Source organism: Haemaphysalis longicornis, unplaced genomic scaffold, assembly GCF_048455015.1.
Source record: "Haemaphysalis longicornis isolate Haplotype H1 unplaced genomic scaffold, Haemaphysalis longicornis Haplotype H1 scaffold_4, whole genome shotgun sequence".
Taxonomy (NCBI): Eukaryota; Metazoa; Arthropoda; class Arachnida; order Ixodida; family Ixodidae; genus Haemaphysalis; species Haemaphysalis longicornis.
The window spans coordinates 29880712-29899177 of NW_027526361.1; the positions used below are offsets into that span (position 1 = coordinate 29880712).

Here is an 18466-nt window from a genome sequence, read left to right on the forward strand (position 1 = left end):
GCGTTCGGCATTACGCGCTCTTCGCTTCGCAGACTTGTCTTCTTCTTCTCCAACAGATGCTGATGACGTGGAAGCAACTGCAGTGACGTCACCGCCAGGGAGAGGCGTAATGCTCACGTTGCATTCTGTGAACCCCCGACTAAGAAATGCATTCGCATTTACGACGACGACGACGACGAAGGCAGAACTACGAGGCGCGCGCTCACGTGCGCTCGCGCTGGAGGAATGCAGGCGCACGCCGGCCAACGGAGCAAGACAGCCCCCGGCTAATAAATGCATTCGCATTTAAAAAAAAATTACACCATCTTCCCAGGGGAACCCTGAGTAGTATGCAAAGCAGCCATGGTGTCGATTCAAGGTCCCCTTAGTTTTCAGTTCGTCGTTGAGCCCATGGCTATTTCGCATACTACTCAGTGTTCCCCTACGGGAAGATGGTGTAATTTTATTAGATGCGACGGGGCTATGTCCACACCCCCACTGCGCATGCTCGGCTTGCTGAACGCCCGGTGGTGTCTTACCCTTTAATGGCTCCTGGAGCGACATTGTTACCGGTGTCTTCCTGGGCCGGCCCGAGATGAGCCGAGCATGCGCAGTGCGGGTGTGGACGGCGCCAAAACAAGCCATGAGATATTGGAGCGACAGTGTTGCCGGTGTTTTCCTGGGCCGGCACGAGACGAGCACGCTTCCCCTTAAAGGGCTGGAGCGGCAGTGTTGCCGGTGTCTTCCTGGGGCGTCGGATGGATGGACGACGGACGACGGACGACGAAGCCGAGAGCAAGAGGTGCTTTGCATTTAAAACGCCCGTGTGCACGAGATTTCGGCGCAGGGTAAGGATCCCCAGGTGGTCAAAATTATTCCGGAGCCCTCTACTACAGCGCGCCTCATCGCCCGTGTTGCGTCACCGTGTTAAACCCTACAATCAATAAATAAATTAGCCAAATCACTGAACTAACTTCTTGGACGATTTCCCTTGAGTGGGTATGGACAATTTACTTTGGGTATTGTCATTTATCATCATAGACGAGAACAGTTGGCACTATGTGCGTGCAACACTGCACAACACCTGTGCCCATCTTTCTCACCAACCCTAACAGGAACCCGAAATAGGGAGACACTGCATGCGTAATGAACATGCCCGTAACTTGGATTTCGAGTTTCGTTCCAAATCAAGACGTCGCCATTGAACATTGCGGAGAGCTACCCAGGGCCCAAAACTGAGCTCGGAATGCATTGTCGCCTGAAGCACATTTATTCATTTGAGTCAAAGCCGGAGTAGGGGCCGCATGCTCGATGCGCGCTGAGATTTCTTGGTGTTTTCGCTCCGTTCACCGTTGACTCACTGAAGCTCGATGGGAAGTTCTTCATTTTGAATGAGACCTTCGGGCCCTTTTCTGGCCAGGTAGATGCGCATGGCGAAGATGCCGCAGACGATCCCTGCCAACGTGAAGACGACAGCGATTGCGGCGAACACACCTGCGCAATCATCAGAGACGTGCGTGTTGACACATGCGTTCGGTTACCAGCCACGTGTTACCAGTTACGTGTGAGTTCAACAGTAACAGGACGCAGAGCAAGAAATGAACATCGGGACTAAGCGACTCCACCGCTCAGGGTGTAATAATAAGGCAACGTTATGACTTACAAACAAAAAAATTAAAGCAGTTCCACTTAACGGGAAAGCTGACGAAAGTGCAGAGAAAATATAGCCATAATGGGCTGTAGCGCCGTTATCCGTTCACTGCTACCACCAAAAGCAATTCAAATTTCCCGCCTCCGTAGTGCTCGCGCGCCCCTGCCTGAAAAAGCCCCAACGAGAGTTCTGTTCTTTTTGTGCTTGCTTTTCCTCCTGTACGCGCCGGTGTTGCACTGCCACTTTTTTTTTGCTTACTATGGCAAAAACCAACCTAACGAGCTTTCCGAATTGAATTAACGCAGGTGCTGCCGGTTAAGTACATATATTTTGCGTCAAATGTACAGTCGGTAAAACGCTTGTCTATAACAGCGATTTCAACTTCAACCAGCCACATCCGAAAACTGCCGAAACATACTCGTTCCAAACATGTCGGAGGCAAAAGCGAAGGGCTAAGACTTCAGAATTCCGCAGTAGTTTTATTCAAATCCCGCACCGGCGGGGTGGAATAAGGCTGAGAGTACGAAAGCTGTGTTATAGACAAGCCTTTTACAGGCTGTACCTGCAGTTTTTTTTTTAAAGACGATAGTCTTTCTTGGGCTACTTAAACCGAGAAATTTTGGTCTGTCTGTATGTCTGTCTATCTGTATGTCTGTCCGTTTGTTGTCTCTGACTCGATTCAGCCACCCGGCCAAAGTAAAATTGATATTGCGCAATAGTCTTATATACTCCCAGCCAAATGTAAACGTCTAAGCCCGGTTTATATGTTCATACTTGTCAACTTTGTTGAACAAGAACAAGACATTACGCAAATATAAGACTGGAAATTAGTACACAAGGGATATTTACAGTGTTCCTTTATTAAAAAATTCATGGATGCTTGGTTTTTCGATAAAAAATGATATTCTACATCTACTGCAGAAAACCGCTGCCTCCTGGCGGCATACGAAAAATCACGCGGCAACAGCAACGAAAGGTTCCACCAGCTAGGTTCCACGTTCTGCTTGGAACGCACGTGGAGCACTGCCACGCGGTTCTATAAACCTTGTAGTCGGCCGCCTCCATTCACGCGCGTCTCCGCCGTACTGCAGCGCTGGCATCGAAGAACCTGGCCTGTAGCAGTGGAACGCGGTAAATTCAAATCACCTTGCGCAAATCTTTAGTGTGTTTACCTTGGAATGAGCGCGATGGTACAGGAACTGCATGAGAGGTGAGCGGGAAAGCAAAGGGGGGCATTTCCTTGGCACATGTCTACAAAGACTATCGTCTATTGACGACATTTGCAACGAAAGGAGCAGATACGCGGCCATTTTTTTTTTTTTTTGCGCTAAACAACGGGGAGATGTATGACGTATGACAAGCGCCAGCATTTCACGAGTTTCGAACGATTATGACTCCTTAAACCACTTGGTTTTCGAAGCCTCTGCGGGACGCCGTACGACGGAACAACGAGATCTACTTGGGTCCGTTATCTCGCGGCACCGCCTGATTCCGGTAGTCATTTGACATCGACCGTTACATCGAGCTACGACGACAAGGCGAGCCCCTAAAGTGCTCTGCTCTTGAAACATTTATAATTTAATAATAAACTGGGTTACTCTTAACGTGCTGTTAATCGCTAATTTTTCATTTGTTAGGGGTTATCTCATAAATCTTTTATCGACGACGTTATCTATGATAACACGTTTGTGCGGCTGGCTTGGCTAACCCAGAAATGACCCTTCCCAAGCATTGCAACTGGAACGCTCGTGGCATTTGGCTGCGAGCATGTTCCGCTATTCGAAGTTGTGACTAGCGCTGGTTCACAGCATTTTAAAGCTTGGTGTGAATAAACTATGCGGTCAAACAAGCGATCTAAACGCGTTTTGTGTTGGCGGACTATTTTGTAAACGGGTACGCGACAGTTGATCGAACATGCCTTCGTCGAACGGCTATTCATCGAAGGCATGTCCATTTCATCGAAGCCGATTTCATCAAAGCCCATCTCTATTATTGCGCTGTTTCCACGAAATGAATATGAACCAATTCGTCCAACTTACTATTATGATCGAGAGTAAATTTTAGCGTTTCGTATCCCCAATAAACCCTTTGTTCACAAGAACGTAGGACTAGATGTGGCGTTATTTTTTTTTTTATGCGCGCATGTCGTATGAGCGCGCGTGGGCGTTGTGTTAGCCGCGTGTCGCGTTTCGTTTTCATGATACATAAGCGAGGGTTCTTTCCTTTGCCATGATCGGAGCATTGTACGAGTAGATTCGTTGATCGGGTTCTTTCACGTGATCAGTAAGCGCATTGAAGGTGACATTCTTCTTCTTGATAATCGTCAGCGCAGACGAAAACCGGACAAGAAGAGTAAGGACGACACAAGCGCTGTCCGGTTTTCGTCTGCGCTGACCCTTATGAACGCACTCCAACTCGCCCAATTCGCTACCTTATTGCAATTCCTCTTCTTGTCTTCCACCGACTCCTCTTGAATCTTCCTCGAAAACTTTCTGATTTCGCCGATGTGCATGAGGCTGCAGTGGACTACACGTGACCACTGGACACTTCCCGCTGGAAAGTTTGTCCTTCGCATTTACCAGCTCGTCACGAAGTTTTGCGCAAGGAATTGGGTGTAACGTGCGGTTCGCACTTGTCTTAACAACATCAAACGGAATCGTCAACACATGGGGCGTACGGGTCTGCCGCCAATAACTGAAACGTTCTGCCGGGGGCTACAATAGCTGGATTCGAAGTTTGATAAGAAATTCTGAGACTCAAATACATCTTATCTCACTTTAAGAAAACCAAATAGCAATGAAGTCAGTCCGTTTAAGCGGCAGTTCGGGAACAAAATTTATGTGCCATAAAAAGAGTTAAGAATCAGTTAGTTCAAAACTTACCTGGGCTGTACCCGGCGTATTGAGAGGTAGCTGAATTTTCTTTTTCTTTGTTAATGTCGGCGAAGGCTTTCTGAGGTTGACGGTACGGAGAGGATGCCTGTTTGGGCCAGCGAACTTCAACGAAGGAATCTTCTAGCGCTTTGAAAGAATAAATCTGCAAGGGGAAAAAATGATGTTTTTTCTCCACGTAACGCATGTCCGATGTTAAATCTATATAAACAGGAAAGAGAAAAAGCTAGCGACCTGTTTCAAAGCCTGGGAAAAGTTTTGCCATTTTGGTGTGGCTGGGAAAAGCGTGGCACGCATACTTTTGAAGTAGTTTTAAGGCTGAAAACAACCAAATGTCGCTTACAGCCCTCGAACCATCCGTACACTCCGTTCGCCATTAACGGGGTGGTAAACAGGCGGCTCCTCCAGCGAATGAAGTGTCCAACGTGGGAAGGCAAAAATAACAGTAACTTCTGCGAACGTTCCGACTCAAAGAATCGTTCGAACACGAGCGCGGACATTTGACAACACACGCTAGTTAGCACGTTACCTGTGGGTCAGTGTCGTAGCGCCTCACGCACATGTGTTGATTTCTCTACATTTGTAAGTTTTCTTTCCCGCAAGGCGTTTTTTAGGGACGCAGAACAAAAACTAGCGGTACCCTAGCCATGCGCAGCTTCTCTGTAAAGGCGTTCAACAGCGAATGCCTTACTTGCTTGTTACCGTCGGCATCCACGAGCGTCGCTGTGACTAAGAAACTTCCGTTCTTGATTCGCTCGTTGATGTTTTGCGCGGCTTCTTCGATGGTGACAACCCGCTCCTGTTGCAGCTCGGTCAGGGGACCCAGGATCTCAAACAGGGCTTTGACGTTCTTACTCCTCTTGTCAAAATATACCTGTTGGTGATTCAGGAAACAATGCGAGTCCTTTCGGAGCTATTTTCAAAGCCAAGTGGACAAGATTGTTAGTATTATTAATTGCTTTATTTTTTGGCTCCCCTTGTGCAAACGATTGCTCTGTTTGATTGCATACATTCATAGGTACCCTGATGTATCTTGTGTGAAAATTTTGTGACGACACAATGCTGCTGATACTGTTTGAAGGTCTCTGAAGACGTCTATCAGGCCGTCTGTGCTTTTAGTCCCAGCCTCCTCTCGCTTAGACGAGAAATATTTTTTTTAATTAAGTTCCATTCAAAATTACACCGACCCACATAGAGAGTGGGAAAAGTTCTGGCGAAATTTAATGACTGAGTACGTTTGTGCACCGTGTTCAAGAAGTATCATGCAATGTTAACAAAACAATTATTTCACTTAAAACAATATTAAGCAAACTACACGCCCTGCCTGCAGGCTGTGGTATAAACTTTTACGGTATTATTTCGTAATAATGCTTCTTTTTCGTTCGTCAATGAGCTTATTTACGTCCGCCGTAGGACTTACGTCTCTTTCGGTATGGGAGATTCACTCTAATACTCAACCAGGGCGGTTAAATCCTGTTCTAGTGAGGGTGTGTTGTTTGTGTCCCATAAGGTACTCCTATAGTTTCCCAGATGTGGTCTCACTGATGAAAGATGTTCCTATTCCTAGCCGAACAGTCAACCCTTCAAACCTGGGTGCATGTAAAACGCAAATATATGCTTAATTGCTTCAGAATGTGGAAGGGTACCACGCCGAACGTGTAGCTTCCCCGCACTAAACCTGACAGTAACAGCATGCGTCTTCACGCGTGCGCAGCCGTGCGCTTCACCTATTCGATAAGTTTTAAAGGAAGCCAATTCTGACGTTTTTTTTTGTTGTTACACTGATTACGTGCACTCCTCATCACTGCTAGTGATTAGAAGTTACGAAAGCCTTTTGATGTGAGCTGCTCTCTGCTAGGCTATATGACACATACGAACTAGGCGCTCTACAAAAATACTGTGGTTGATTCCTCTGTCATAGGAATCGGTAAAAAACGAAAGTGAAATGTGCAGCAAAATCTGCAGCTGAGCGTGATTGGCGGGTCGGCGGCTGGGTGTGCTTGGCGAGTGACGTCCTGCTGGCGGGTCGCTTCGGCAAAGGTGTACGGCGTCATTTCCGTGACGTATATGACGTCAGTGAAATCTTGAGGTATCCCGGCATAATACACCTTCGTGTTAAAATATAAAACCCGAAAACGAACAACCCTCAGTATAACGTACTCTTCAGTACTAAAGGTTTTCTTCCCCGCAAGAAGACCCTGTGCGCAGTGGTGCACTCTTTACAGGCCGCTTGCTTCGTTGTACTGGCGTCACTTCCGTGACGGATATGACGTCACTCAAATGCTTGTGTACCCCGGAATAAAACACTTTCGTGTTTAAAGGGGTCCTGAAATACCTTCCGCCGATGCATGGATGTACATGCAACCAAATAAAGCAATGTATTAGCAATCTCCTCCCGCAAGAATTTTGTTAAAGCGATGAGTATTAGCTGAGAAATCGTAAATCAAAAACTGCGCATTATCGTCGCGCCGCGTTTCCTCCTCCTTTCTACTTACTCTCCGCTGTTGACGGCGCGCGAGCCTTCCCTCCCATGATGCTGCGCTCCTCAGCGGTGACGTACTTCCGCTATTGCGCTGCTCAGACTGCTGCTACGGGCAAGCTTTGTTGACACCATGAATCCCGCACTCCGCTCAAGGCTGGAAAAGCGAACGAAAAATCTGGCCGCATGTGTGCGGCGGCCTGGCCTTGCACTTTCGCGGTGTACGTTTCTGCAGTTGCTACCGGCGGCACGTGACTTTTTATGGGCGGTGAACTCGCAGCCGCACGGGGAGGATCGTGCGCTCATTCTCTTTGATGTACCGCGCACTGTTTATCCAAAAAGTGCCGTATCAGATGTGGCCCCGCTGGTGCCGGGTCTTATTTTGCGGCGGTGGTAATTCCTGGCGGCGGCATGTGAAAAAGATATTTTAAACCGATACAGAACCCATGCACAAAACACTTCAATCATGTGACCAGTTCAGCTTGGGGCGACGCGTGGTGGAGAGCGGCAACATTGGCAAAACATGCTCCACCGCGGCTCTGAGCTTTCTAGAGCTGGAGCGAGCGCCATTTCTTTGACAATCTCAAACATCGGTTGCCTTGGCAACAAGGCACAAACCGCTTTAGAAGTCAGTTACGGTTGCGTGATCCCGGTTCAACTTGGGGCCCCACCTCGCGACATGTGGGCACTGCAGGCGTACCACTCACTCCCATTGGGAAGTGCGAGATGCGTTTGGCATTACAGGAGGCGATGGTGTGTGTGTTGTGAACGCCTTTGTTTCGCGATGAAATGCGACGCTGTGCTTCTGCGGGTGGATAGTGCTTCCCATGGTCTGGATGATCTTTCTAGAGCGACGTACGACTCAACCTCGCATGGGGTATGTGCAGTGTGCGTGGCTAAAAGCCATCTCGGCTTGTGCGCCAGAGTTAAGTGACTTGCTGTTCGTCCCCGCAAACCACGCGCGAGGTGAGTGCCGAATTTACGATGGGCAGGAGGAGACAACCCATCGTCTGTCAATCGCTGTTTAGATTTGCAACGCATGTTGTGACGTTGTGTACGTTCGAAACGCATCTCTGGATTGTTTTGAAGTTGAAAAATATGTGTGCGTCAAACCCGGGCATTCGGCTCGGGGCGTTCTCTGCGATTGCACGAAAGAAGTGCCACGGGGCTTCAACGCTTTCTTTATGGAACGTACTCAGGTAAGAGAATATCCATGTCGTGTTATGGCCGTGTTGCATTCAATACAAACGGTTAAGCGTGTGTTTACACTTGTTTCGTTTGTCGTAAAATGTCCAAGCACTCCGGCACTACGCTGGCAGATCAGCCGGCGAGCCGATGCTGAGCAGACGACTCATCTCTTTGCCGGAAGTGCGTGAAAAAGTCGCCGAATAGCAGGATGTCTAGCTCATGACGAACATCTGGGAATCGATGACGTAGACATGTGAAGATGGCGGCGTCCAAAAACACGAAGGGAAGGGTGAGAAAAAAGCGACAAACTTTGCAACAAAAATCTGAGCGTTCCGCTGCGCGTAAAAGAGTAATACTTGGCACAGATGACGTTGACGACCCAATCTAACGATTGCTCTAGTTCATTGAGTGTGCTCAAAACACCTTTCACGGCCCCTTTAAAGAAGGGCAATGAGTATTTAACGAGCACTTACTTGGAGAACTTCAATGCGCAGCACTGTGTCGATCTCTCCGCAGTCCTTCAGTGATTCCCGAAGAGCATCAGAAAGTGCTTCCTTGTTGCCTTTGATTGTCTTGGGATTTTTTTCTACGGCATCAAAATATTCACTCTTATATGGGTGGCGACAGTTTTTCGCATACGTGCAATCAAAAAATGCTTATAATAAATTTTTTTTTGCATACGCAGTAAATTTTACCGGTTATTTATACTCAATAATGAATGCGCGCCGCCTCCTGTGCTAGTTTTCAATGCAAAAAAGTCACCGTACAATAAAAAAAAAACGGAAACGTATTTTCAGTTTCGCAATTAATTTTAAAGTGCTTGTCGTAATTTACGTAATACGTGCCATATTACGACCATATAAGGATTCATAGCTTTATTTATCCATGTATATAATTTCCCCAATGCTGATAACTATCACGAAATGCAGCGGAATTCCCGCTCGTCGAGTAAGAAAATTTCGAAGGAAGGAAGGCGGACTACCGTTGGAATATTTTTTAGATAATATTATACGAAGATCCTTCTTGGATCAGCGAAAAGTCTCGTTGCCTCACCGCAATAGCAGGTGAGTTTATTTCGATATTTTCTCTTTTTTGATGAAAGAATCTCCAGGAGTATACTTTCCTTCAATAATAGCCAGGTAAATTTACCTATAAACCAAAAACGTTTAAGTAACTAGCACTTAATTATAGGTAGCCTCAATAAAGTGATGCTCTCGTGAATGTGTTCTGGCGGCATTCAAGGGTGCTGGGTGCGAAAGGAAAATGTGACGATTTCGAAAGAGAGAATATGGGCTGGCGAGAGGTGCCTACCGTCTAAAGAAAGCATGAAACTCTTGGCCTCGTGGCGGGGGATGCAGCCGGGCGCTCGGAACACCGATAGCCGGGGTTGGTCTGGCGAGAAGTTGAAGTAGTTCTTCATTCGCACGTGTTGCCTGAACACTGGCATCAGCTTCTCGTTGGCCTGAAGGAATACCGCATCCAGCGTTACAGGTGGACAAGCCCTGATCAGCGGATATATCGTCGTATTGAAAACTGGGAAGCATCACGAGTTAGAAACTTGTCCTGGAGTACTAGCGTTACAAAGAAATAAAAACAGGGAAAAAGTCCTCGGGGGCACTTAAGTCTGCTCCCGTGCTCTGACTGCGAAAGCACCCTGGCGGTACGTAAGCATACTTAAGCGCCCAATAGTTTTTCAACATTTCCTTTTATGTAGTATTATATACACGCAACGACCCTCACTCCACGAAACTACTTCACTCGAATCAGCGTTCTCCGTGGCTGGTGTGAACCTGTTATCCTCACGTACCGTCGCGTGATCTCCCCATCTGTACGCTGTGGGCAGTCATAGCCCAATTTTCGACTCTTAAACACTATGCAATGCTTACGAATTAACAACAATTGTGTATTTCCTGACGATCGCAGTTCACCGTATCTTAAAGGAGTACTGACACGAAATTTTTGTGTGTGAGAGAGAGAGAGAGCAACTTTATTTAGTCGCCTGCAGAGTGGTTCCGGAGTCTCACGAGAGGTTCATCCTAGCCATGACGCGGCCTGCACGTCGTCCCGGCTGGACCCTAGGACCTGCGCCCTTGCTTCCCCGCTAGGGTCGGAGAGAGCCACCGCTCCCCCTCCCCTCTGTGGGGTCGCTCGGTCGCTGCAAACCCAGGGCTGCCGAGACCTGCTGGGTTGCCTGGAGTTGCACGTCGTAGTCATAAGTCCACTTCGCCGCCTCTAAGGGTGGTGGAAGCGTCGTTTCGCGCTGATTCTGCAGTCCCACATGAAATGGGTCAGCGTGCCCCGCTCACACTCACAGAGTTTGCACACATCACTGTCGTACACCATTGGACACATGTACTTCGCGAGCACCGGGGTGATCACGGAGTCCGTCTGTAATTGTCTGTATAATACGGCCTCCTCCGTCAACCTCGGGTGGGGAGGCGGCATCGTTCGTCGGCACAGTCTGTAGCACCGCACAACGTCGTTGTAGCTGGTCATCGTATCCTTGGTTCCGTCGTTGTCTTCGGCGCCTGCGTCCACGTCGTCCGAGGCGGCCTGGTCGCTGTTCGTCGCGCGGCGTGCAAGTCCTCGCGCGACGGCGTTGGCCGTCTCGTTGTGGTTCGCGTTGCCCACCTGGCCCGCCACGGTTCTACCAATGTGGGTCGGGAACCACTTGGGCACCACACTGCCTCTACTGAAGCAGCCGTTGGCTTCGGCCTTGCGCCAATTGCGCGCGGCCTCACCGCACACACTGTTCTTGGCATTGTTGCGGATCGCCGTTTTCGAGTCGCAGAGAACCGTCGTGCACCCGGGGTCTGCTAGGGCGAGTGCCACCGCTACCTCCCCGGCCTGATGTGTTTTCATGGAGTGAACGCTCGCCGCTGTCTTCGTGTCTTCCGTCGTGGCTGTCACCGCCGCGTAGACGTCTCGCAGCATCCACGTACACTGCCCTGTTGTCGCTTGCGTGTAGGTCTACCAGGGCCTTGGCCCGAGCGGTCCTTCGTTCCTTGTTATGTTCTGGGTTCATATTGCGAGGGATCGGACAGACGACAAGCCGTCCCCGCGATCCCTCGGGCAGCGGTTCCACTGCTGGTTGTCCTCCCTCCTTGGGCAGGTACCCCAGGCGTCGGAGGATGTACCGTCCCGTTCTGGTGCCCGACAGGCGCTCAAACTGCGCCGTCTTCTGTGCTTCCGCGATTTCGTCGAGGGTGTTGTGCACCCCCAACGACGCGAGCTTGTCCGTGTTCATACTTCTGATGAGGCCGAGAGCCGTCTTGTACGCCTTACGTATGGTCGCCTCGATCTTGGCTTTCTCGCACGCCCTCCAGTTGTGAAGCGCGGCGACGTACGCGACGTGGCTTATGACGAAGGACTGGACAAGCCTCATCAGGTTCTCCTTCTTCATGCCTCTCCTTCTGTTGGAGACTCGGTGGAAAAGGCGCATGACCGCGTCGGCTTTCGTGGTCAGCTCGGTTACCGTGGCGCCGTTGACCCTCGTTCGTTCGAGGAGCATGCCCAGCACCCTGATTTGGTCGACCTCCGGGGTGACCTGTCGGTTTGCCGTGTGTAAGACGATGCTTGACCGGTCGTCTCTTTTGCGTTTCCTAACGCCCGTCGGTGGGTGTATCAGCAACTCCGACTTGGTCGGAGAGCAGACGAGGCCCGATCCGTCGAGCTGTTCTTCGATTGCGTATGTAGCTTCTTGCAAAATCGTCTCGATATGTCCGTCGCTGGCCTCCCGGGACCCACAGCGTGACGTCGTCGGCGTAGATGGTGTGGCGGACGGCCGCCACCCTTTCCAACCGATTTGCCACGCCGATCATCACCAGGTTGAACAGCAGCGGGGAAATGACCGAGCCCTGCGGCGTGCCGACGCTTCCGAGCTTCTTTTCGGGCAGCTGCAGGTCTTCCGCGCAGATCTTGGTCGTTCTGTTCGTCAAAAAGTCCCTGATGTAGTCGTACGTCCGTCCTCCCATGTTGAGTTTAGAGACTTGTCCTAGGATTGCCGAGTGTCGGACCTTGTCGAACGCACTCTGCAGATCCAGGCCAAGCACCGCTCTATTGTATCTGGTCATCGTGTCGTCGTCCAGGATCTCGTGTTTTAGCAGGATCATGGCGTCCTGCGTGCTCAGCTTATTTCTGAATCCTATGAGAGTTGGGGTAGAGCTCTGCGTCTTCTAGGTAGCGTTGCCACCGGTTCATGAGGACGTGCTCCAGCACCTTCCCCACGCACGACGTGAGTGAAATTGGTCGAAGGTTCTCTATGCTCGGGGGCCTGCAGGGTTTAGGGATTAGGATCGTTTTGGCCGCCTTCCACTGCTTGGGGAGTTGGCCTGCGCGCCAGCACTTGTTGAAGTAGCGCGTCAGCGCCTGCACTGCCGCGTCGTTTAGGTTCCTGAGCGCCTTGTTGGTGACCCTGTCAGGTCCCGCCGCCGATCTCCTGTTGAGATTCTGCAGCGCGTCGCTCACTTCCCATGGTTCTATGTCCTTGTCTAGCTCTGCGTTCTCCTCTCCGAGGTAACCTTGGTGGTCCTCGATGGGGGTGGTCGGGAGGTACTTGGCGTCCAGTGTTTTCTTGACCTCGTCCTCTCCCAGTTCCTTGGTGGCCCTATGGAGCGTACGGGCAAGGTTGTTGTGTTGGGTACTCTTGGTCGTGGTGTCGTCCAGGAGGTGTCGTAGCATGTTCCACGTCTTTCCCGTGTGCATCATGCCGTCCGCCTCGTTACATGCCTGGTTCCATTGCTGGGCGCACAGCACCCTGCAGTGATTTTCGATCTGTTTGTTGAGTTCGGCGATCCGTTTCCTAGCCGACGGTTGGTGCGTTGTTTTAGCCAGCGTTTTCGTGTTGAGTTTTTTTTCGCTGCTATGTGTGCCTACCAGCCCACGAATCATAGAATGACACATTAGGCTGTCGACAGCCGCAGCGTAAATAATTATTTACGGCCTCGTTTATTTGTGTCAGTTACGGTTTCGACTAAACGAACACCGAGGTGACCGCCATGACAGGAGGGCGGTCGTGACATCACCTCGCGCCCAGACCAGCCGCGGTCTCCGCCATCCCCACGTGCCGGTCAGCATGACGTCAGTCCCAAAACCGCAGCGCGCGCCAACCGCAGTCCGCGCGTTGGCCACGTCATGGGAGCCCTCACGTCGGCAGTTTGGGGCCAGGAGGAGCAGATGACGTCATGCTGATGCCGATTGCAAAAGGGTATCCGTTCCGAGCTTTCTCGGGCGCGCAAAGAATAAAATGGGTTTAAAATATTTCGCACTGAGCGGTTACTGTTGAAACTTGCTGGGAGATGTGTTCATATACAAAGGAAGCCTTTTACGTAGTTATCCCAGCTTTGAAATTTCGTGTCATTACTCTATTCCTTTCAACCCAGTTTTTCCAGGAGCAAAAAGTGCATTTCCGTCGATAGCTATCTCAACTGCATTCAGAGATATTACGTGCGCAAGCTTATATACCTGGCTTACTCCTTGCAATTTACACCACAGAGGTCAGAACTTTGCTTTTTGCTTCAAGCTTTCATATTCTTGTAATTACTGTCAGCTAACTTTCCCACCTCAAACGGGACTAACATACATGCCACAATCCTCCTCCTTCTCCCCCTCCTCCTCCTAATCCTCTTCTCAGCCCCCCAAAAATGAGTATTTCCACTCGGCCTTTTCGTTACGGTAGTCATCGTAAGTATTTCATGAAACACTCGGCACACAGATCTTTTGCGTACACGAGTGAACACGAACGTCTACACCCCGTAAAAAACCGATAGTTTACCCATTGTGCCCTCACTTCTGCGTGCATACCGACACCACCCACTACATTTATTCTTGTCTGCTATATATTCATAAAAGCAACTGCGAATTTACCTTATAAATGTCATCGTAAATGCTCTCTTGAACAGGCACAAATTTAAGGTCGAGTTCGCCTGATCGCTCTGCTTGGGCGTCCTGAAAAGAAACACAGAGCACACCAAGATTTTTTTTTTAATGCTGAATAATTCGGCCCGACAAAAAAGCTGAATTTAGTTTTACCAAACGTTTCCACAAAGTCAGCTAAAAACACGACATCGGTCAAAATAAAAAAATTACCTTTAGAATTCATCCCCGGTGATTTGCTTTAAATGCCAAACATTCTTTGGTTTCGGGAATTACTTAATATTCCCTAAAGGCATGCAGAGATAAGATTCTTGGAATCCTTACAGGAAATAAATCTTAGTGCTAGTAGTGCGAGTATGATAAGAATTAACGCTAACACTTGCTTCACTGCTACAACACTCTCTGCTAGGGTGCACCCTCTACAGAAGGTCGGTGATAGCAGGCCAGAAACCCAGCCAACCAGGTCACTCACACCGGGATTAGCAGGCAAAGAATGCTTCGCAACAAAAACAAAAGCATGAATTACTGCGGAATTTTAATATTTTTTGTGTGAGTTGCTTCAATATACTTAGAAAAAGAGATGCATTCATGGAATAGTTTATATGTTTATATGTTGTCATCATACAACTGAACTGTACCTGGACAATATATAAACAATTTATTTAAACTATTTATATAAGCAGTTCTGTTGTCAATACAACAACTGCCTTAGCTAACATCGACTAAGCCTTACACGCGAGGATTAACGCCGATCTTCGAACGACAGGTTCTCGGCGTCATGGTAACATACGTATAATAAATCCCACTAAAAGCAGCCTCGTGATTTCTGATGCTCATCACGAACGGCCTAACTTTTCTACCGACCTCCGTTTGGTCAAAAACGCCATAAAGCCATCGGATAACGTCACGTTTGAGTGTATCACAGCTGAGAAGCTTTTGAAAACTGACGTGCCCGTCAAAACGCAAACAAAGCATGGCGTTTGGCATAGGTGCAATAATTAAGTGACACCATCATTTTCCTCAACCAATTCTTCAATAACTTTAAATTGCCGTCATTCGCTACGCATGAATTATGCCGGTCATATTAGCAGAATATGTACACAGCCCAGTTATTAGATCTTTATCATTTGCAAAACCCAGCAGCATGATTAGTCGCATTCACTGCTTGTACTACATCCCCGCTAAAGGGCGTGACAAACTACCATGCATAAATATCACTGGCAGTTACAAGTAGGGTTAGTTATTCTTCGAAGATTTAGTTTAGAAACTCATCATTGGCTTTTTTCTGTCGCTAATAACACAATATTCTTAAAACAAAAGAATTCGTTGCCATCACAAGCGAAAACAAACTGGTAGGCCGACGGAACTCTTTGCGGACATAACAGTTGAATCTGTTGCCCAGAACCACATAATCTCCTCATTTCAAGAGGTCATTTTATAACAGCTGAAAATCATATTCACAATTCATTCAAATGAGTGTCATTGATGAAACCTATGTTGCGTTGTTTAAGTAGCTTACTTGTTTCTTGAAAACGTTTTGAGAAAACTTTGGTGTTTTTTTGTTGGCCGCTATATGTTGTGTACCAGATTTCATATTCGTTAATTCAGTTCTTAATGTAGCTTGCCTCAGTAATTTCATCATACCGACGTTTGCTTCAGCGGTTAAGCTCTAACATAAATAATGTACACGATATCTTGTATGGGGTACCCAGATAGCCTTTTTTTTTTCTTACGAAAAGTCTGATACTAAAACCGATAACGTACTTTGTAGCTGAGAAATTAGTAAAAAAACTGAAACTTATTTAACAGGAACGACACTAACGAGAGCATCGAAAGCAACCTGGAATCTATTAACCTGCTAAAGGATGCCGGGAAATACGATTGCTAGTGAATTTCAGGGGAGTTCCTGGTAAGCTGGACACGGAACTCACAGCTCAGTGATAACGATTCGTAAAACGCCGCAGCCGGTGCCCCCACACAATGCTAGGAAACGCTGCTGCATATCAGCGCCACTGTTGAGGTGCTCACCGTCATGAAAGATATCTCGTGCCTGCTGCTCCTTTGCTCGTTCAAACTCTCCTCGGCCTCCTTTGTAACGGCCGTCCAAGTTTCTACCTCGATGCCTCTAATCTTGTACTGCGACAGAAGGGCAGACGTTGCAGAAAGCGAGAAGCAACCTCCCGTCCCGTGTGTCAGCTCCCTTTGACGTTTAGGGCTTTAAGACCCGAAAAGTCACAATTTTGAAAGTTTGCAATGCCAGAACATAAATCGTGTCAGTTTTAACGCAAAATTCACTCATTTCAGCTAGATAATAAAAATACTGGTAAAGTGGTGACGTGCATGCAACTTTATCGCATTCTCCTGTGACGTCATCAGGCAAGAGTTTGTGTGGGATTGGCAGCCGCTGACAAACGCTACCAGCAATAAACATGATTGTACGATTCCATTGGTACCTCTGGTTTCGTTTGATCGCATCATTTTAGTTCAAATACAGAGTTAACTGTTTGCCCTGTGATTACCCAATAACCTCAAACTGTGAATTGTTACGTTGTGTAGCGAGAAGTTTGAAAGTTTATCGACATTTCTTACGTTTTCTTCCAACTTGGTTCTTTTTTCTGAATAGCTTCTGAGCAAAGACAGAGCAGAGTGAGCTATTAAACGCTTATTTCTTCAAATAAAACAAGTAAAATAAAACTTCAACATAAAAAAGAACGCATTTTGCCCACGAATAGAGTTCCTGTAACAGAGGGCTACATATTACGGTGCGCCTCCTCGAGTCTGTTAATATCTGCCAAAACCAAGTAACCATACACGTTTTGCTTCTCCGAGTCTGATATTGGGTTGAAACTCCCTATTCAGGAACTGTTGCATCCGTAGTTGAATCATGTTCGTTGCGCTCAGGCGACCGGGCGACGCTTGGCACGGCTAGAGACATGTCACGCTTAAAAGAAGCGCTGTTGGTCAGAGTGTCTAATGAGAAGAACGGAAAGCAAATAGATACACAAGCGAGAGTGTAGCCGTGTAGACTTTAAAGTTCAATTCCCCCGGAAAATAATTTAAATTGCTGACTTTCTTGTGCACGTAAGAGTGTAGTCAAGTTACGGAGTACGGGAACTCCGAAAGGCAGCATGCCTCACCCTTCCTTGGAAACGATGGTTTACAGTGAAGCCGAAAATAGCCTTGCGATCCAACATTTCAACACCAAGGCTGCTGTTGGGATTCGAGAGGAAAAAGTCCCTTCCCAGCTTCCGGACGACGCACTCTCCGCTGGATGGGTGCGTCACAAACGCGGCTTCTGCACGACGAAAGAAAAATTCACGCATCTCCACGAAGTGAATTATGACAAGTGGGCGAAGCACTGGGGATCGTTCTTACCGTAAATCACCCGTGGCATTGCCCACTCGCGCATGTAAATGAGTGACAACGCGTGTGTACAGTATACACAATTCCGATCCAATCCAATCCGATACAATTCAATTTAATCCAATCCAAATACAATTCAGTCCCATTTAATCCATTCGAATACAATCCAATCCAACGCTCCTCGCGCATGCGCAACACTGTGTACACAGACGCCAAGGGAGTGACAAGCCACGGACAAAGCAAGGGCCTAAGGTGCTTCGCCCCTAAAATGAAAAGTGGTGTTAGATCCGCGTAGTGGCATTATTCCTGAACTCTACAGTGAGGAACAGGTGTACGAGACCTAACTCGCATAAGCAATACGAGATAGATCTCCACCACCACGCCCATGATCAAGAAGAAACAAAGTTTTCGTATTAACAGCAATGCAGCATAGTACTAATGAACTCAACAGGGAAAAGTCATTACGACAACTATCTGCTTGGAATACCACACCGCGTATTCAGAGTTGACTTCTTTGTGACGACTTCGACCTTTCTGCTCACTCTCAATTCAGCCTTTGTGAGTATAGTTGTCCATTTCCTGTTTATTTATTAAATTCAACATTGTGGCAAATAAGAAGTATTGTTCGTCTCCCCAGCCACCAACCTTGACGATAGCCGGAATGCTTTCCAGTTACTAAATGGTAAGGGCAGACGCGCCAGTGCGCATTTTGCGCGGGCTGCGGATAAGATTTAAAAGTGCTTTGATTTTTTTCCTGACAAATTTGTGCAGACGTGGTGCTCTCGTCCCAGCGAATGAAGACAAAGCTATCAGCCAGAAACCTTTATACAACTGCTTGGTACACCGGCAAAATCAAGTGTAACATTTCATTCTTCAATACCCCAACTAAACGGCAACTGAATTGTAAACATCTTCCAATTCACTACAATCCTCACTTTCATTTATAACAGGCAGGAACTCGAAACAGGCTTTTGTAAGAATGGATTTTCTTTCTTGACAACAAACTATCCTCAAAGAATGGTAGTCCCCTTGCTGCACATG

At 48.0% G+C, this 18466-nt stretch overlaps 1 protein-coding gene across 1 annotated transcript in view; it reads right to left on the minus strand.

The window, feature by feature from the left end:
- Window positions 1-1230: 1230 nt before the first annotated feature.
- The window catches only part of LOC144178438 (uncharacterized), a 29251-nt gene continuing 12015 nt past the window's right edge, over window positions 1231-18466 (minus strand). Inside the window, exons 8-15 of the mRNA XM_077706291.1 lie at window positions 17200-17357; window positions 16091-16198; window positions 14054-14134; window positions 9500-9650; window positions 8662-8774; window positions 5213-5395; window positions 4513-4666; window positions 1231-1473 (exon numbers count right to left, since the gene is read on the minus strand). Of these exons, the coding sequence (XP_077562417.1) occupies window positions 1337-1473; window positions 4513-4666; window positions 5213-5395; window positions 8662-8774; window positions 9500-9650; window positions 14054-14134; window positions 16091-16198; window positions 17200-17357 (1085 nt within the window). The 3' untranslated portion in view covers window positions 1231-1336. The remainder of the gene's footprint in view (window positions 1474-4512; window positions 4667-5212; window positions 5396-8661; window positions 8775-9499; window positions 9651-14053; window positions 14135-16090; window positions 16199-17199; window positions 17358-18466) is intronic.